The sequence below is a fragment of the Pristiophorus japonicus genome, unplaced genomic scaffold (genome assembly GCF_044704955.1).
Source record: "Pristiophorus japonicus isolate sPriJap1 unplaced genomic scaffold, sPriJap1.hap1 HAP1_SCAFFOLD_158, whole genome shotgun sequence".
NCBI classification, from domain to species: Eukaryota; Metazoa; Chordata; class Chondrichthyes; family Pristiophoridae; genus Pristiophorus; species Pristiophorus japonicus.
The window spans coordinates 346,805-368,273 of record NW_027251257.1 but is presented as its reverse complement, the minus strand read 5'-3'; the positions used below and the strand labels follow the sequence as shown (position 1 = coordinate 368,273).

General features: G+C 46.8%; 2 protein-coding genes across 2 annotated transcripts in view; both read left to right on the top strand.

Moving 5' to 3' along the window:
- LOC139243026 (zinc finger protein 229-like) overlaps positions 1-21,469 on the top strand; it is a 484,823-nt gene that overhangs the window by 137,399 nt on the left and 325,955 nt on the right. The gene's annotated exons all lie outside the window — the stretch shown is intronic.
- LOC139243027 (zinc finger protein 271-like) lies at positions 10,738-14,744 on the top strand. The gene is made up of 2 exons (XM_070870622.1): positions 10,738-10,803; positions 12,959-14,744. Exon 2 carries the CDS (start codon positions 13,320-13,322, stop codon positions 14,589-14,591), a length of 1,272 nt encoding a protein of 423 aa, XP_070726723.1. The 5' UTR covers positions 10,738-10,803; positions 12,959-13,319; the 3' UTR covers positions 14,592-14,744.

Here is a 21,469-nt window from a genome sequence, read left to right as displayed (position 1 = left end):
TGAATACCTTGTAACCAGGTATATTAAGTTCCCAATCCTCACTTGTTTGAGCCAGGTCTCTGTTCTTGCCACTATATCATAGTCCCATGTGGTAACTTGTGCCTGCAGTTCACAAACCTTATTTGCCATGCTCCGTGCATTTATGCACATGCATTGTAAACACATCTTAGTCTGCCTCGCTTTTGCCCCGTCTGATCCCTCCTATTTCTGAACTATTCTGTACTCTGGTGCTATTTCTCACTCTTATATTTATGACCTCTAGTTCTGGTCTCCCCCACAAATGGAAAAATTTTCTCTGCGTCTACCCTTTCAAATGCTTTCATAATCTTAGTGACCTCCATCAGGCCACCTCTCGGCCTTCTCTTTCCAAGAGTAATGAGCCTCCAGACTGTTCAACGATTCCGGATAGATATATCTCTCAGTTCTGGTATCATCCTTGTGAATCATTTTTGAACATACCACTGATGTCAGGCTAACCAGTCTATAATTCCTTGTTTTCTCTCTTCTTTCCTCTCTTGAATGACGGGGTGACATTTGCCACCTTCCAATCCTCAGGGACCGTTCTATAATCTAGAGAATTCTGGAAGATCAAACCAAGACTCGAAGAGTTATAGGTAAACTCTACAATCTGTAATCTGGAATAAAGTTAATTACAAACTGGCAGAACAAGGAGAATCGCTGTCCCTTTAACTACCACAAACCCCTGTGTGGAGGAAAGGGGGAGATACAGTCTGTCCCAGGAACTGTCCCACAACAGGTTTAGAGACCCTGTCCCTTTTATTGATAAATTTAAAATTCTGTATTAAAATGTGAGCCAGTGGGTTGTGAGCCCCTGAGCCTTGTGTCCAATAAGGGCAATAAAGGCCCACAGCCTCACCTGGCCCCAGACCCTGAACAAGGGACTGCACAAAGTCACGCGCTGCGGCTCAGACAATAATCTGGCACTGACTCTCACTGGGGTACAGTTTCCTCTGGCACTGACTCTCACTGGGGTACAGTTTCCTCTGGGACTGACTCTCACTGAGGTACAGTTTCAAAGGCACTGACTCTCACTGGGGTATAGTTTCCTCTGGCAGTGACTTCCACTGGGGTACAGTTTCCTCTGGCACTGACTCTCACTTGGGGTACAGTTTCTTCTGGGACTGACTCTCACTGAGGTATAGTTTCCTCTGGCAGTGACTCTCATTGGGGTACAGTTTCCTCTGGCACTGACTCTCACTGGGGTACAGTTTCCTCTGGCAGTGACTCTCACTGGGGTACAGTTTCCCCTGGCAGTGACTTCCACTGAGGTATAGTTTCCTCTGGCAGTGACTCTCATTGGGGTACAGTTTCCTCTGGCAGTGACTTCCACTGGGGTACAGTTTCCTCTGGCACTGACTCTCACTTGGGGTACAGTTTCTTCTGGGACTGACTCTCACTGAGGTATAGTTTCCTCTGGCAGTGACTCTCATTGGGGTACAGTTTCCTCTGGCACTGACTCTCACTGGGATACAGTTTCCTCTGGCAGTGACTCTCACTGGGGTACAGTTTCTTCTGGCACTGACTCCCACTGGGGTACAGTTTCCTCTGGCATTGACTCTCTCTGGGGTACAGTTTTCTCTGGCACTCACTGGGGCACAGTTTCCTCTGGCACTAACTCTCACTGGGGCACAGTTTCATCTGGCACTGACTCTCAATGAGCTACAGTTCCCTCTGACACTGACTCTCACTGAGGTACAGTTCCCTCTGGCACTCACTGGGGCACAGCTTTTTCTGGCACTGGCTCTCACTGGGGTACAGTTTCCCTGGCATTGATCAGTGGGGTACAGTTTCCTCAGGCACTCACTGGGGCACAGTTTCCTCTGGCACTGACTCTCACTGGGGTACAGTTTCCCTGGCATTGATCACTGGGGTACAGTTTCCTCAGGCACTCACTGCGGCACAGTTTCCTCTGGCACTGGCTCTCACTGGGGCAAAGTTCCTCTGGCACTCACTTGGGCACAGTTTCCTCTGGCACTGGCCACTGGGGAACAGTTTCCCGGCCACTGGCTCAGCGGGGTACAGTTCTGCTGGCACTGACTCTCACTGGGCTACAGTTTCCCTGGCACTGACTCTCACTTTGGTACAGTTTCCCTGGCACTGACTCTCACTGGGATACTGTTTCCTCTGGCACTCACTGGGGCACAGTTCCCTCTGACACTCACTGGGGCACAGTTTCCTCTGGCACTGACTCTCACTTGGGTACAGGTTCACTGGCATTGATCACTGGGGTACAGTTACCTCTGGCACTCACTCTGGCACAGTTTCCTCTGGCACTGGCTCTCACTTGGGTACCGTTTCCTCTGGCACTTACTGGGGCACAGTTTCCTCTGGCACTGGCTCTCACTTGGGTACAGTTTCCTGGCACTGGCTCAGTGGGGTACAGTCCTGCTGACACTGACTCTCACTGGGGTACAGTTCCCCTGGCACTGACTCTCACTCGGGTACAGTTTCCTCTGGCACTCACTGGGGTACATGTTCCTCTGGCTCTCACTGGAATACAGTTTCCTCTGGCACTGACTCTCACTGGGCTACAGTTTCCCTGGCACTGACTCACGCTGGGGTACAGTTTCCTCTGACACTCACTGGGGTACAGGTTTATCTGGCTCTCACTGGAATTCAGTTTCTCTGGCACTGACTCTCACTGAGGTACAGTTTCCTTTGTCATTGACTCTCACTGAGGTACAGTTTCCTCTGGCACGGACTCTCACTAGAGTACAGTTTCCCTGGCACTGACTCTCACTGGGGTACTGTTTCCTCTGGCACTCACTGAGGCACAGTTCCCTCTGGCACTCACTGGGGCACAGTTTCCTCTGGCACTGACTCTCACTTGGGTACAGGTTCACTGGCATTGATCACTGGGGTACAGTTACCTCTGGCACTCACTCGGGCACAGTTTCCTCTGGCACTGGCTCTCACTGGGGTACCATTTCCTCTGGCACTTACTGGGGCACAGTTTCCTCTGGCACTGGCTCTCACTTGGGTACAGTTTTCCTGACACTGGCTCAGTGCGGTACAGTCCTGCTGACACTGACGCTCACTGGGGTACTGATTCCTCTCGCACCATCGGGGCATAGTTTCCTCTAGCACTGGCTCACTGGGGTACAGTTTCCTCTGGAACTCACTCTCACTGGGGTATAGTTTCCGCTGGCACTGGCTCTCACTCGTGTACAGCTTCCCTGGCACTGGCTCAGTAGGTTACGGATTCCTTTGGCACTGAATCTCGCCGGTGTATAGTTTCCTCTGACACTGATTCTCACTGAGGTACAGTTTCCTCTGGCACTGACTCTCACTGGGGTACAATTTCCCTGGCACTGACTCTCACTGGGATACTGTTTCCTCTGTCACTCACTGGGGCACAGTTCCCTCTGGCACTCACTGGGGCACAGTTTCCTCTGGCACTGACTCTCACTTGGGTACAGGTTCACTGGCATTGATCACTGGGGTACAGGTACCTCTGGCACTCACTCGGGCACAGTTTCCTCTGGCACTGACTCTCACTGGGGTACCGTTTCCTCTGGCACTTACTGGGGCACAGTTTCCTCTGACACTGACTCTCACTGGGGTACAGTTCCCCTGGCACTGACTCTCACTCGGGTACAGTTTCCTCTGGCACTCACTGGGGTACATGTTCCTCCGGCTCTCACTGAAATACAGTTTCTCTGGCACTGACTCTCACTTGGTACAGTTTCCTTTGTCATTGATTCTCACTGAGGTACAGTTTCCTCTGGCACTGACTCTCACTGGGCTAAAGTTTCCCTGGCACTGACTCTCGCTGGGGTACAGTTTCCTCTGGCACTCACTGGGGTACAGGTTTATCTGGCTGTCACTGGAATTCAGTTTCTCTGGCACTGACTCTCACTGGGGTACTGTTTCCTCTGGCACTCACTGGGTACCGTTTCCTCTGGCACTTACTGGGGCACAGTTTCCTCTGACACTGGCTCTCACTTAGGTACAGTTTTCCTGGCACTGGCTCAGTGGGGTACAGTCCTGCTGACACTGACACTCACTGGGGTACAGTTTCCTCTGGCACTAACTCTCACGGGGGTACAGTTTCCTCTGGCACTGACTCTCACTGGGGTATAGTTCTTCTGGCACTGACTTTCACTGAGGTACAGTTTCTCTGGCACTGGCTCACTGGGGTACTGATTCCTCTGGCACTACCGTGGCATAGTTTCCTCTGGCACTGGCTCACTGGGGTACAGTTTCCTCTGGAACTCACTCTCACTGGGGTATAGTTTCCGCTGGCACTGGCTCTCACTCGGGTACAGCTTCCCTGGCACTGGCTCAGTAGGTTACAGATTCCTTTGGCACTGACTCTCGCTGGTGTATAGTTTCCTCTGGCACTGACTCTCACTGGGGTACAGTTTCCCTGGCACTGACTCTCACTGCGGTACAGTTCCTCTGGCACTGACTCTCACTGGGGTACAGTTTCCTCTGGCACTCACTGGGGTACAGGTTTATCTGGCTCTCACTGGAATTCAGTTTCTCTGGCACTGATTCTCACTGGGATACAGTTTCCTTTGTCATTGACTCTCACTGAGGTACAGTTTCCTCTGGCACTGACTCTCACTGGGGTACAGTTTCCCTGGCACTGACTCTCACGGGTACTGTTTCCTCTGGCACTCACTGGGGCACAGTTCCCTCTGGCACTCACTGGGGCACAGTTTCCTCTGGCACTGACTCTCACTTGGGTACAGGTTCGCTGGCATTGATCACTGGGGTACAGTTACCTCTGGCACTCACTCTGGCACAGTTTCCTCTGGCACTGGCTCTCACTGGGGTACCGTTTCCTCTGGAACTTACTGGGGCACAGTTTCCTCTGGCACTGGCTCTCACTTGGGTACAGTTTTCCTGGCACTGGCTCAGTGGGGTACAGTCCTGCTGACTCTGACACTCACTGGGGTACAGTTTCCTCTGGCACTGACTCTCACTGGGGTACAGTTTCCTCTGGCACTGACTCTCACTGGGGTATAGTTCTTCTGGCACTGACTTTCACTGAGGTACAGTTTCTCTGGCACTGGCTCACTGGGGTACTGATTCCTCTGGCACTACCGGGGCATAGTTTCCTCTGGCACTGGCTCACTGGGGTACAGTTTCCTCCGGAACTCACTCTCACTGGGGTACAGTTTCCGCTGGCACTGGCTCTCACTCGGGTACAGCTTCCCTGGCACTGGCTCAGTAGGTTACAGATTCCTTTGGCACTGACTCTCGCTGGTGTATAGTTTCCTCTGGCACTGACTCTCACTAGGGTACAGTTTCCCTGGCACTGATTCTCACTGGGGTACAGTTCCTCTGGCACTGACTCTCACTGGGGTACAGTTTCCTCTGGAACTCACTGGGGCACAGTTCCCTCTTCACTCACCGAGGCACAGTTTCCTCTGGCACTGGCTCTCGCTGGGGTACAGTTTCCCTGGCATTGATCACTGGGGCACAGTTGCCTCTGGCACTCACTGGTGCCAATTTTCCGCTGGCACTGGCTCTCACTTGGGTACTGTTTCCCTGGCATTGATCACTGGGGTACAGTTTCCTCTGGTACTCGCTGGGGCACAGTTTCCTCGAGCACTGGCTCTCACTGGGGTACAGTTTCCGCTGGCACTCACTGGGGCACAGTTTCCTCTGGCACTGGCTCTCACAGGGGTATGGTTTCCTCTGGCACTGACTCTCACTGTGGTAGTTTTCTCTGGCACTGACTCTCACTGGGGTACAGTTTCCTCTGGCACTGACTCTCACTGTGGTAGTTTTCTCTGGCACTGACTCTCACAGGTGTACCGTTTCCTCTGGCACTGACTCTCACTGGGGTACAGTTCCTCTGGCACAGATTTAATGTGTATCTAATTCGTGCTTTACCTGTCCTGGGAGTGTTTGATTGGACATTGTAGAGGGAGCTTTAACCTGAAACTGATCAGGAGCTGTGGGTGGAAAGTTTTCAGTGCAGTGACAGGTCACACTGCTGCTGACCTTTATTGATAAGCTGCCAGCAGTGGGTTTGGGATGAACTCGGACCCCGGGCGCACCAGACCCGTTGAGCTTGTTGCAGAACAAGCAGCAAGTCTGCAAGTGAACTGTTGGTCTGCAGAGGAGAGGCTTTGCAGAAAACAGTAAGCCGCACTTCCTGTCCTCTATTATTATTTTTAGTCTTATGTGTGTGTGTGTGTGTGTGTGTGTTTGTGTGTCGAGTTGCACAATGTCTTTTTTCATTGAACGATCGCAAGAGAGTGATCTTGGAAGTGTGCCTGTGTGCAGCACCCATCTGTTAACGGAAATCCCCTGCGGGATGTTTTCTATAACGGAACAGTTTTCAGATTTCAGCCGTCCAGACAGACTGAGCGCCGGCTGAAGGAGCCCTGGGAGCAATTAGATCGGTGCGACAAGCTGAACTGGACTCGTCAAAGGCAACCCTCAATCATTTCTGTTGCAGTAAAAGGCAGAGTATAGGTGATAAAAGATTGAGTACATTGTTGGAAGAAGGGTCTCTAAGCTTGCCGACAGCCAGTTGACCTCCCTGGTCTGGCCAGCTACGTTTTAAGTGCCATTTCAGCCCTTTATTACTCTAAGTGTGCACCTGTGGGCTGACAGTTGGCGAATTATATATATTGTACCAAGTTATTGTCACATTCTCGGACCCAATGTATTGGGTGTAGCAATTTTTTGATCCTTTCGAAACTTTTTTGGTTATGTGCCTTTCCAAGCTGCAAGCGGGCAGGGATTGTGTAAGGTGTAAACAGGCCTTTGTAACCTGAGCTTTTCCCCTGTCCATTCAATGTGCACTGTGGCTGCTGCTCCAGACCCGAGCCATTCAATACTTTTCCCCCTCTTTCCTTTTCTCTTTATCCCTCCCTGAACCTTCTCTCCTGTCATCATGCCTTCTTTCACCTCTCCTCTCTCGGATACTCTGCCCGCCTAAATCCCTACCCCAATCCTTCATTACTCTTCGACCTTCCTACTCTCCTGCTGCCGTTCCAGGCTTTGCTCCCTCTTAGACAAGCCTACAGCTTCCCTCGGTGCTTCCCTTAGCATCCTACGGAGGATCCATTGAGGCACTTGTCACTGCCTCCTCACGAGCAGCAGCCCCGACTGTCCCATTCTACTCTCTCGCCGACCTTCCCAGCACGCCCACCCACTGGGGGCTAATCTTGCCAATCTCCTCCCCGTCCAATTATCTCCGCCCCCCCCCCACCCCCAGCGCTAACCCTGTGGACGCTGGCAGTGGCTGCCATCACCGACCTCTCTGCATCTCCCTCTAGAATGTCCATTCACTTGTGAAGAAAGCCCTTTGCCAAACATGAGCTTATCGTAGATGATTGCATCGACATCATGGCTCTGACGGAAACTTAGCTCGGGGCGATGACGCCTTACCCTGAAATCAAGCCTCCCCGCTTGGCTATACCTTCCATGCTGTGGCTCTCATCACCAAATCACACCTTGGTCTGTCTCCCTCCAGCGCTTTCTCCTCCTTGTCCAACATCCAGTTCTCGATGAGCAGAAATTTTCTCCAATTGAATATTGGGAAGATCGAAGCCATTGTTTTTGGTCCCCACCATAAATTCCGATCCATAATCACTGACTCCATCCCTCTCCTTAACTTTGTCTGAGGCTGAACCAGACTGCTTGCAACCTTGGTGTCATAATTGATTCTGAAATGAGCTTTTGACCACATATCCACAGCACACCTAAAATTGCCTATTTCCACCTCTGTAACATCGCCCGTCTCCACTCTTGCCTCAGCTCATCCACTGTTGAAGCTCTCACCCATGCCTTTGTTTACCTCTACACTTCACATTCCCAACGCACTCTTGGCTGGCCTACCACATTCTACCCTTTGTAAACTAGATGTGCTGTATCATTCTTCGATTCTGTGATTCTGTAACTACATCATGTCTCTGGTCATATTACACTAGGACCTGTCTCTGTTTATATTACACTAGACCCTGTCCTTGTTTATATTACACTAGACCCTGTCTCTGTTTATATTACACTAGACCCGGTCTCTGTTTATATTACACTGGACCCTGTCCCTGTTTATATTACACTAGTCCCTGTCTCTGTTTATGTTACAATAGACCCTGTCCCTGTTTATATTACACTAGTCCCTGTCTCTGTTTATATTACACTAGACCCGGTCTCTGTTTTTATTACACTGGACCCTGTCCCTGTTTATATTACACTAGACCCGGTCTCTGTTTTTATTACACTAGACCCTGTCTGTTTATATTACACTAAACCCTGTCTCTCTTTACATTACACTAGACCCTGTCTCTGTTTATATTACACTAGGCCCTGTCATTCGAGTTCAGAAGAATGAGAGGTGATCTTATCGAAGCCTATAAGATAATGAGGGGGCTTGATAAGGCATATGCTGAGAGGATATTGCCACTGATAGGGGAAACTAAAACTAGGGGATATAGTCTCAGAATAAGGGGCCGCCCATTTAAAACTGACATGAGGAGGAATTTCTTCCCTCAGAGGGTTGTAAATCTATGGAATTCTCTGTCCCAGAGAGCTGTGGAGGCTGAGTCATTGAATAAACTAAGGCAGAGATAGACAGATTTTTGAGCGATAAAGGAATAAAGGATTATGGGGAGCGGGCAGGGAAGTGGAGCTGAGTCCATGATCAAATCAGCCAGGACCCTATTAAATGGCGGAGCAGGCTCGAGGGGCCAGGTGGCCTACTCCTGCTCCTATTTCTTATGTTTTCATAGGGAAAACTAGGACTAGGAGGCATAGTCTCAGAATAAAGGGTCATGCATTGAAAACTGAGATGAGGAAGAATTTCTTCTCTCAGAGGATTGTAAATTTGGGGAATTCTCTGCCCCAGAGAACTGTGGAGGCTGGGTCATTAAATATATTTATGGCAGAGATAGACAGCTTTTTGAGTGATAAGAGAGTAAAGGGTTATGGGGAGTGGGCAGGGAAGTGGAGCTAAGTCCATGATCAGATCAGCCATGGTCTTATTAAATGGTGGAACTGGCTCGAGGGGCCAGGTGGCCTACTCCTGCTCCTATTTCTTATGTAAGGGGTAAGTCGGGACCAGAGACACCGGAGATCATGCTCAGGGTGCCCGAGATTCCATCTAGCGGGCTGATCTTGTGTCAGTTACTGTGGACACGTGGGACTTGATCAATCTTAGGTACAGCAGAGGACAAAGAATCTGCTCATATTATTTATCTTCTTGTCTTGCTTAAGATATTAAAGTTGCTGACACTGGATACGCGATCCTGCTAATTAATAAAACAAGGCTTTAGCTAGAATCTTACACCCAAAGTCTCTCTGCTCCTGTACTCCTTTTAAATGTTTACTGTTTAATGAACCTTTCCTACCATTTTTTCCCTACAAGATGTAACATCTCACATTTCTCTGCATCAAATTTCACCTGCCCCATTTACGAATCTCTTTATGTCACACTGAAGTCATTCCTCTTCACAGTTAACCATGGTCTCATTTTAGTCTCATCTGGAAATTTTGATCTTGTGGCCAATATACCAAAGCTGAGGTCATCTCTGTATATTAAAAAGAGCAATGGTCCCAACACTGACTCTCGGGGATACCAGACTTGGATAAAGATAATCAATTAACAACTGCTCTCTGTGATCCTATCCATGTGGAACACATTGTTTGAAAAAGTGGTGCAAGCTGATTCAATAGTTACTTTCTGAAAGAAATTGAATATGTATTTGAAAGGGGGAAGTTGAAGGGTTCTGGGGAAAGACCGGGGGAGCGGGACTAATTGGACAGCTTTTCAAATACCCAGCACCGAATCGATGGGATAAATAGCCTCCTTCTGCGCTGTAGTTTCTGAGTTTGGGTCATTAATAAAGTAGATAAGGGAGTGTCAATGGATGTTGCTGAAAGTGAGAGCGCTCGGGATTGGAGACAACCCTTGACAGGGAGGGAATTGGTCAGGAGGAAGGGAGCAGAGAGTGGGGATGAAAGGTACACACCCAGATTGGCTGGATGTGACAAGTGGTGACCCCAAAGGATCTGTTCTGGGGCCTCAACCTTTCACTATATTTATTATTGGCTTGGATGAAGAAACAGAGTTGTGCATCCAGTTTTGCAGATGACACTAAATTAGGAGGGAGACTAAGTAGTGCAGGTGGGAGCAGCAAGTTACAAAGGGCAGGAGCTAAAGGACAGCACGATAAGCACTGACCCTGGGGACACCACTGTTTACATCCCTCCAGTCTGAAGAACATCCATTAACCGCTACTCTCTGTTTTCTGCCCTTTACCCAACTTCCTCTCCACGTTGCCTCACTCACTTTAACACCGTGAGCCTTAATTTGATCAACAAGCCTCCTGCCCGGCACCTGATCAAACACCTTTTGACAATCCATCTACACAACATCCCCTGCATTTCCTTTCTCACTGCACTGTGTAATTTTCTCAAATAATTCCTGCTGTCCTCAATGAATCCATTCCACCAACAGATGTTGCAATGTTTGCTCCTCACCACAGGGTTCCATCTGTTTAAAGCCACAACACAAAGCTCCAGCTTTCTCCTGGCGTTTAGAGAAATCAGCTTCAACAATGGGGCAGAGTTTCAGCCAATGAGGAAAATCCGGGCTCGGCCCCGCCCACTCGGCGCAGCAAGCCCCGCCCCTCCACACTCCGATTGGTTGGAGGACCACCACCCGCTTGATCCTCCAGCCCCGCTCTCGCTCTTCCTATTGGTCCGGAGCTGCCGTCAATCTCCCGGGCAGTGTGAGCTGAGCATGCGCAGAGCGAGCACTGGAGACGCACGGACGCTGAGACGAGCTCAGGCTGGAGCCGGACTCTGCACCGGGTGAGAATCAGCGGGGCGCAGGGGAGTCATCGATCGGCAAGTGGGCGGGGAGGCTTCAGAAACAACTGGAGTAGGCCGCAAGCCCCGAGAAATAGCCCGAAACTCCCGCCTTTGCAGCGACGGGTTTTTCTCCCGGTCACAGGCCCGGATTCACCGCCATCTTTGTAAAGGAAGGCGGGAAGGTTCAGTGTGCTTCATGGCGTGACAGCGCATGCGCAGCCATCTTAGCACGGGAAGAGAGTGGGCGGGGTTTCTGTGTCTGTTCGCAACCGGGTCCCAGTGCCTGGACAGTAAATCCAAGTCTCATTTTTATTCTCACCCTCCACACATTTCTCACCATCTCTCCTGAAGGCGTTGGTCAGTGCCGAGCTTATGGTTTACATCCCACACAATTCTAACAGAAGAGCCCCAGAGCTGGGCCCCCTTCTACAGTCCCAGGGTTAGAATCCCCATGTTCACTCCCAGGGTTAGAATCCCCATGTATTGTCGCAGAGTTATAATCCCCATATACAGTCCCAGGGTTAGAATTCCCATATACAGTCCCAGGGTTAGAATCCCCATGTACAGTCCCGGGGTTAGAATCCCCATGTACAGTCCCGGGGTTAGAATCCCCATATACAGTCCCAGGGTTAGAATCCCCATGTACAGTCCCGGGGTTAGAATCCCCATATACAGTCCCAGGGATAGAATCCCCATGTACGGTTCCAGGGTTCGAATCCCCATGTACAGTCCCGGGGTTAGAATCCCCATATACAGTCCCAGGGTTAGAATCCCCATGTACGGTTCCAGGGTTCGAATCCCCATGTACAGTCACAGGGTTAGAATCCCCATGTACAGTCACAGGGTTAGTATCCCCATGTATAGTCCCAGGGTTAGAATTCCCATGTACAGTCCCAGGGTTAGAATCCCCATGTACAATCGCAGAGTTAGAATCCCCATGTACAGTCCCAGGGTTAGAATCCCCATGTATAGTCGCAGAGTTAGAATCCCTATGTACAGTCCCAGGGTTAGAATCCCCATGTACAGTCACAGGGTTAGAATCCCCATGTATAGTTGCAGAGTTAGAATACCCATGTACAGTCCCAGGGTTAGAATCCCCATGTACAGTCACAGGGTTAGAATCCCCATATATCGTCGCAGAGTTAGAATCCCCATATACAGTCCCAGGGTTAGAATTCCCATGTACAGTTCCAGGGTTCAAATCCCCATGTATAGTTGCAGGGATAGAATCCCCATGTACAGTCCCAGGGTTAGAATCCCCATGTTCACTCCCAGGATTGGAATCCCCATGTACAGTCCCGGGTTTGGCATCCCTTGTACAGTCCCAGGGTTGGAATCCCCATGTACAAGTCTAAGGGTTGGAATCCGCAGGTACCTTTCCAGCATTGAAATCCCCATGTACAGTCCCAGGGTTAGAATCCCCATGTACAGTCCCAGGGTTGGAATCCATCGCATGGAAGTAGCATTTCAGCGTTGGTGTTACAAGTTTCTTTGGTTACAGGCTGGCGAGAGGAATAATTCACTGACAGGGCCTTTTAAATTTATGTGGTCAGGTATTCAAATTCCCAGTAACTCTAATCCTGAATTTGATGGAGGGGAGAGCTGTGTTTAAATCAAATAGTCTCTTTGGAGATTCTCTGAGAGAAGGATGTGGTCAGCTTGAAACTCTGAAAGCGAAAAATTCGGTTAGAAATTTCCAATTGGTAGTTTATGACCAATTTCAACTCCCACAGGGCGGGGAAATTCTGTAACCAGGAAGGAACTAGGCAAGATTTGAAATGTTTTAACAAAGGTTTCAAGGGACTCTTACATTTGGGATCTTTATTTTGTCCACTCGAGGAGTTAGGTAACAGACTTTCTCCTGTGAATATAGAGCTGTATTATTAAGCCATGATCGGTTTACTTGTTCATCTTCTGTTCAATACATTTGCTGAGTAAATTTAAACCCAGGTTTGCAGATGTGATGCTCTATTTACACATCGAAGGCGAGAGAGATGCTGTGGGGCACACGTTAAGTCCAGTAGCTGAAAGCAATTAACAGACTGGGTTAAATGATCCCGGGTGTATGAGGGAACTTTGTATAGAAACTAGAATTGTCTGTTCTGAATTTCTATCCTGTATGTACAGTGATGGTTTTTGTAAACTCCTTTTACAGGGTATTAGAAGGGGAGGATTTACAGACGGGAAACTCAAACCAAACAGCACATCAAGATCTGACAGAGTCCCTCGATTCATCAGGACCTGAATATCATCGGCCTTTTACTGTGGAAGGAGAAATGTTTGTTTGTTCTGTCTGTGGGAAAGGATTTCAAACATCAATGTGACTGGAAAAGCACCGAGACACACACACCCGAGTGAGAGTGTTCCAGTGCACTGACTGGAAAAAGCTTTAACCAGTTACACAGCCTGAAAAGCATTGCACCATTCACTGTGGGGAGAAACCGTACACGTGTTGTGTGTGTGGACGAGGCTTCAACTGACCATACAACCTGGAGAGATACAAGAACACCCGGACCATGAAGAAACCGTGGAAATGTGGGGATTGTAGGAAGGGATTCAGATCACCGTCTGAGCTGGAAACTCATCGACGATTTCACACTGGGGAGAGGCCGTTCACCTGCCCCGTGTGTGGGAAGGGATTTACTCATTCATCCAACCTTCAGAGACACCAGCTAATTCACAGTGGGGCGAGGCCGTTCACCTGCTCTGTGTGTGAGAAGGGATTTTCTCAGTTATCCAACCTGCTGACACACAAACGAGTTCACACTGGGGAGAGGCCATTCACCTGCTCTGTCTGTGGGAAGGGATTCACTCAGTTATCCGGCCTGTTGGCACACAACAAGCCAGTTCACCCTGAGGAGAGGCTGTTCACTTTCTCTGAGTGTGAGAAGGGATTCACTCGGTTATCCAACCTGCTAAACCACAAACGAGTTCACACTGGGGAGAGACCGTTCACCTGCTCTGTCTGTGGGAAGGGATTCACTCTGCTAGCTGGTCTCCAGACACACCAGCGAGTCCACACTGGGGAGAGGCCATTCACGTGCTCTGTGTGTGGAAAAGGATTCACTCAATCATCCGGTCTGTTGGCACACAACAAGGTAGTTCACACTGAAGAGAGGCCATTCACTTGCTCCAAATGTGGGAAGGGATTCACTCAGTCATCCACCCTGCTGACACACCAGCGAGTCCACACTGGGGAGAGGCCATTCACTTGCTCCGAATGTGGGAAAGGATTCACCCAGTCATCCACCCTGCTGACACACCAGCGAGTTCACACTGGGGAGAGGCCATTCAGCTGCTCTGTCTGTGGGAAGCGATTCACTCAGTTATCCCATCTCCAAACACACCAGCGAGTTCACACTGGAGAGAGGCCATTCAGCTGCTCTGTCTGTGGGAAGAGATTCAGTCAGTCATCCAGCCTGCTGGCGCACCAGCGAGTTCACACTGGGGAGAGATCGTTCAGCTGCTCCAAATGTGGGAAGAAATTCACTCGGTCATCCGAGCTCCTGAGACACCAGCGAGTTCACACTGGGGAAAGGCCGTTCACATGCTCCAAATGTTGGAAGAGATTCACTCGGTCATCCGAGCTCCTGAGACACCAGCGAGTTCACACTGGGGAGAGGCCGTACACTTGCTCCAAATGTGGGAAGAGCTTCACTCAATCATCCAACCTGCTGACACACAACAAGCGAGTTCACACTGGGGAGAGGCCATTCCCTTGCTCCGTGTGTGGGAAGGGATTTGCTCTGTCATCCGACCTCCTGAGACACCAACACGTTCACAACTGATGGCAAGGGTTGGATTCTGCTGTTAATTACACCCAAGACAGAACGATGTTCATTCTGGAAGGTGGGATTTGTTTCTGCCAATGTTAGTAACCCTATAACTTGGCTATGGTTTAATAATCTGTATAAATGTCAAATAAATCAGCTTTCTTTTAACACCGTGTGCCTAGTCCTGGATATCTCAATGATAGGAATCAAAGAAGCCTTGCTGACTTGCTACTGTAGATAGTGCACACTACAGACACAGTGGTCCTCATGTTTTTATCCCAGACAGGCCTCAGCCCAGTCATTTGTTCCCAATGTTTGATACAATGATTCAAGAGTTGCCGGGTATCGAGGGATGGGTGGGACAGTGCACTGTGAGGAGAACACAAAGCATCTGCAAAGGGATATGGACAGGTTAAGAGAGTGGGAAATAAGGTGGCAGATGGAGCATAATGTGGGGAACTGTGAGGTTATTCACTCTATTAGGAAGGACAGAAAAACAAATATTTTAAATTGTGAGAAAATGTTAAATGTTGGGTGTTCAGAGAGGCTTGGGAATTCTCGTACAGGAAACACTCAAAGTTAGCATGCTGATACAGCAAGCAATTAGGAAGGTGAATGGCATGTTGGCGTTTATTGCAAGAGGTTTGGAGTACAAGCGTAAGGAAGTCTTACGGCAATTGTACAAGGCTTTGGTGAGACCACAGAGATTGAGTAGATTATACTCTCTGGAGTTTAGATGAATGAGAGGGATCTCATTGATAAGGCGGATTGACAGGGTAGATGCTGAGAGGTTGCTTCTCCTGGCCGGTGAGTCTAGAAATAGGCGGCATAGTCTCAGGATAAGGGGTAGGCCATTTCAGATCAAGTTGAGGAGGAATATCTTCACTGAGAGGGTTCTGAATCTGGAATTCTCTACCTGAAAGGACTGTGGATGTCGAGTCATTGAGTATATTCAAGGCTAAGAGCGATAGATTTATGGACTCTAGGAGAATCACGGGATTATGGGGAACAGACAGGAAAGTGGAGTTGAGGTCGATGATTAGCCATGATATCGAGTGACGGAGCAGGCTCGAAGTGCTGTATGGCCAACTCCTGCTTCCAATTCTTATTTTCTTATGTTCTAAAATTGTTTCCAGAGGCTGAAGGGTTTGTAACCAGAGGACACAGATTTAACTAGCACAAGAATCTAGAGGTGTAATGAGGAAATAAATACGCAATGAGCTGTTATGATCTGGAATACACGGCCTGAAAGGGTGCTGGGAGCAAATTCAATAATAAGTTTCAGCAGGGAATTGGGTCAATACATGAATTGGAAAATTGCAGAGATATTGGGAAAGAGCAGCGGGAATGGGACTGATTGGGATATTGGGAACGAGCAGGGAGAGTGGGACTGATTGGGATATTGGGAAAGAGCAGGGGGAGTGCGACTGATTGGGATATTGGGAAAGAGCAGGGAGAGTGGGACTGATTGGGATATTGGGAAAGAGCAGGGGGAGTGGGACTAATTGGTAATACATTTCAACTGAGTGCCGGCACAGACACCAGTGGGGTAAATGTACACCTTCTGTGCTGTAACATTCTGTTAGTATAACTACATCATGTCTCTGCTTATATTACACAACACCCTGTCTCTGTTTATATTACACTAGAACCTGTCTCTGTTTATATTACACTAGAACCTGTCTCTGTTTATATTAAACTAGACCGTGTCTCTGTTTATATTACACTAGACCCTGTCTCTGTTTATATTACACTAGAACCTGTCTCTGTTTATATTAAACTAGACCCAGTCTCTGTTTATATTACACGAGACCTTGTCTCTGTTTATATTACACTGGACCCTGTCTCTGTTTATATTACACTAGGCCCTGTCTCTGTTTATATTACACTAGACCCTGTCTCTGTTTATATTACACGAGACCCTGTCTCTGTTTATATTGCACTGTGCCCTGTCCCTGTTTATATTAAACTAGACCCAGTCTCTTTTTATATTACACTAGACCTTGTCTCTGTTTATATTACACCAGGCCCTGTCTCTGTTTATATTACACCAGACCCTGTCTCTGTTTATATTATACGAGACTCTGACTCTGTTGATATTACAGTAGATCCTGTCCCTGTTTATATTACACTCGACCCAGTCTCTGTTTATATTACACTAGACCTTGTCTCTGTTTATATTACACCAGGCCCTGTCTCTGTTTATATTACACTAGACCGTAGCCCTGTTTATATTACACTCGGCCCTGTCTCTGCTTACATTACACAAGACCCTGTCTCTGTTTTTTTGCACGACACTCTGTGTTTATTTTACACTAGACCTTGTCTCTGTTTATATTACACTAGACCCTGTCTCTGTTTATATTACACGAGACCCTGTCTCTGTTTATATTGCACTATGCCCTGTCCCTGTTTATATTACACTTGACCCTGACTCTGTTTGTATTACACTAGACCCTGTCTCTGTTTATATTACACTAGACCCTGTCTCTGTTTATATTATACTAGACCCTGTCCCTGTTTATATTACACTAGACCCTGCCTCTGTTTATATTACACTAGACCCTGTCTCTGTTTATATTTCACTGGACCCTGTCTCTGTTTATATTACACTCGACCTTGTCTCTTCATATTACACTAGGCCCTGTCTCTGTTTATATTACACTAGACCCTGTCTCTGTTTATATTACACCAGACCCTGTCTCTGTTTATATTATACTAGACACTGTCTCTGTTGATATTACAGTAGACCCTGTCCCTGTTTATATTACACTCGACCCTGTCTCTGTTTATATTACACTAGACCCTGTCTCTGTTTATATTACACTAGACCCTGTCTCTGTTTATATTACACTCGGCCCTGTCTCTGCTTACATTACACAAGACCCTGTCTCTGTTTTTTTGCACGACACTCTGTGTTTATTTTACACTAGACCTTGTCTCTGTTTATATTACACTAGACCCTGTCTCTGTTTATATTACACGAGACCCTGTCTCTGTTTATATTGCAATATGCCCTGTCCCTGTTTCTATTACACTTGACCCTGACTCTGTTTATATTATACTAGACCCTGTCCCTGTTTATATTACACTAGACCCTGTCTCTGTTTATATTTCACTGGACCCTGTCTCTGTTTATATTACACTCGACCTTGTCTATTCATATTACACTAGGCCCTGTCTCTGTTTATATTACATTAGAGTCTGTCTCTGTTTATATTACACGAGAACCTATCTCTGTTTATATTACACCAGACCCTGTCTCTGTTTATATTATACTAGACTCTGTCTCTGTTGATATTACAGTAGACCCTGTTCCTGTTCATATTACACTAGACCCTGTCTCTGTTTATATTATACTAGACCCTGTCCCTGTTTATATTACACTAGACCCTGTCTCTGTTTATATTTCACTGGACCCTGTCTCTGTTTATATTACACTCGACCTTGTCTATTCATATTACACTAGGCCCTGTCTCTGTTTATATTACATTAGAGCCTGTCTCTGTTTATATTACACGAGAACCTATCTCTGTTTATATTACACCAGACCCTGTCTCTGTTTATATTATACTAGACTCTGTCTCTGTTGATATTACAGTAGACCCTGTCCCTGTTTATATTACACTCGACCCTGTCTCTGTTTATATTACACTAGACCCTGTCTCTGTTTATATTACACTAGACCCTGTCTCTGTTTATATTACACTTGACCGTAACCCTGTTTATATTACACTCGGCCCTGTCTCTGCTTACATTACACAAGAACCTGTCTCTGTTTTTTTGCATGACACTCTGTGTTTATTTTACACTAGACCTTGTCTCTGTTTATATTACATGAGTCTCTGTCTCTGTTTATACTACACTAGACTCAGTCTCTGTTTATATTACACTAGATCCTGTCGCTGTTTATATTACACTGGACCGTGTCTCTGTTTATATTACACTGGACCCTGTCTCTGTTTATATTACACTAGACCCTGTCCCTGTTTACATTACACTAGACCCTGTCTCTGTTTATATTACACTAGACCCTGTCTCTGTTTATATTACACTAAACCCTGTCTCTGTTTATATTACACTCGACCCTGTCCCTGTTTATATTACACTAGAACCTGTCCCTGTTTATATTACACTAGACCCTATTTCTCTTTATATTACACGAGACTCTGTCTCTGTTTATATTACACTAGACCCTGTCCCTGTTTATATTACACTAGACCCTGTCTCTGTTTATATTACACGAGGCACTGTCTCTGTTTATATTACACTAGGCCCTGTCTCTGTTTATATTACTCTAGACCCTGTCTCTGTTTATATTACAATAGACCCTGTCTCTGTTTATATTAAACTAGACCCTGTCCCTGCTATATTACACAAGAACCTGTCTCTGTTTTTTTGCATGACACTCTGTGTTTATTTTACACTAGACCTTGTCTCTGTTTATATTACATGAGTCTCTGTCTCTGTTTATACTACACTAGACTCAGTCTCTGTTTATATTACACTAGACCCTGTCTCTGTTTATATTACACTAAACCCTGTCTCTGTTTATATTACACTCGACCTTGTCCCTGTTTATATTACACTAGACCCTGTCCCTGTTTATATTACACTAGACCCTGTCTCTGTTTATATTACACTAGGCCCTGTCTCTGTTTATATTACTCTAGACCCTGTCTCTGTTTATATTACAATAGACCCTGTCTCTGTTTATATTAAACTAGACCCTGTCCCTGCTATATTACACTAGACCCTGTCTCTGTTTATATTACACTAGACCCTGTCTCTGTTTATATTAAACTAGACCCTGTCTCTGTTTATATTACACTATTCCCTGTCCCTGTTTATATTACACGAGACCCTGTCCCTGTTTATATTATACTAGACCTTGTCTCTGTTTATATTACACTAGAGATTATATTATATTAGAGATATTATAATATCTCTAAGTTTACAGATGACACGAAGCTGGGTGGAGGTGAGAGCTGTGAGGAGATGCTAAGAGGGTGACTTGGACAGGTTAGGTGAGTGGGCAAATGCATGGCAGATGCAGTATAATGTGGATAAATGTGAGATTATCCACTTTGGTGGCAAAAACAGGAAGACAGAATATTACCTGAATGGTGACAGATTAGGAAAAGGGGTGGTGCAACGAGACCTGGATGTCATGGTACATCAGTCATTGAAAGTTGGCACGCAGGTACAGCAGGCGGTGAAGAAGGCAAATGGCATGTTGGCCTTCATAGCGAGAGGATTTTGAGTATAGGAGCAGGAAGGTCTCACTGCAGCTGTACAGAACCTTGCTGAGGTCACACCTAGAATATTGTGTTCAGTTTTGGTCTCCTAATCTGAGGAAGCATGTTCTTGCTATTGAGGGAGTGCAGCGAAGGTTCACCAGACTGATTTCCAGGATGGCGGGATTGACATATGAGGAGAGACTGGATCAACTGGGCTTGTATCCACTGGAGTTTAGAAGAATGAGAGGGGATCTCATAGAAACATATAAAATTCTGATGGGACTGGACAGGTTAGATGCAGGAAGAATGTTCCCGATGTTGGGGAAGTCCAGAACCAGGGGTCACAGACTAAGAATAAGGGGTAAGCCATTTAGGACCGAGATGAGGAGCAACTTCTTCACTCAGAGAGTGGTTAACCTGTGGAATTCTCTACCGTAGAAAGTTGTTGAAGCCAGTTCGTTATATATGTTCAAAAGGGAGTTAGATATGGCCCTTACAGCCAAAGGGATCAAGGGCTATAGAGAGAAAGCAGGAAAGGGGTACTGAGGTTGATTGATCAGCCATGATCTTATTGAATGGCGGTGCAGGCTCGAAGGGCCGAATGGCCTACTCCTGCACCTAATTTCTATGTTTCTATATTTCTATGTTTCGAGATCCTGTCTCTGTTCATATTACACTACGCCCTGTCCTTGTTTATATTACACTAGACCCTTACTCTGTTTATATTATACTAGACCCTGTCCCTGTTTATATTACACTAGACCCTGTCTCTGTTTATATTTCACTGGACCCTGTCTCTGTTTATATTACACTCGACCTTGTCTATTCATATTACACTAGGCCCTGTCTCTGTTTATATTACATTAGAGTCTGTCTCTGTTTATATTACACGAGAACCTATCTCTGTTTATATTACACCAGACCCTGTCTCTGTTTATATTATACTAGACTCTGTCTCTGTTGATATTACAGTAGACCCTGTCCCTGTTCATATTACACTAGACCCTGTCTCTGTTTATATTATACTAGACCCTGTCCCTGTTTATATTACACTAGACCCTGTCTCTGTTTATATTTCACTGGACCCTGTCTCTGTTTATATTACACTCGACCTTGTCTATTCATATTACACTAGGCCCTGTCTCTGTTTATATTACATTAGAGCCTGTCTCTGTTTATATTACACGAGAACCTATCTCTGTTTATATTACACCAGACCCTGTCTCTGTTTATATTATACTAGACTCTGTCTCTGTTGATATTACAGTAGACCCTGTCCCTGTTTATATTACACTCGACCCTGTCTCTGTTTATATTACACTAGACCCTGTCTCTGTTTATATTACACTTGACCGTAACCCTGTTTATATTACACTCGGCCCTGACTCTGCTTACATTACACAAGAACCTGTCTCTGTTTTTTTGCATGACACTCTGTGTTTATTTTACACTAGACCTTGTCTCTGTTTATATTACATGAGTCTCTGTCTCTGTTTATACTACACTAGACTCAGTCTCTGTTTATATTACACTAGATCCTGTCGCTGTTTATATTACACTGGACCGTGTCTCTGTTGATATTACACTGGACCCTGTCTCTGTTTATATTACACTAGACCCTGTCCCTGTTTACATGACACTAGACCCTGTCTC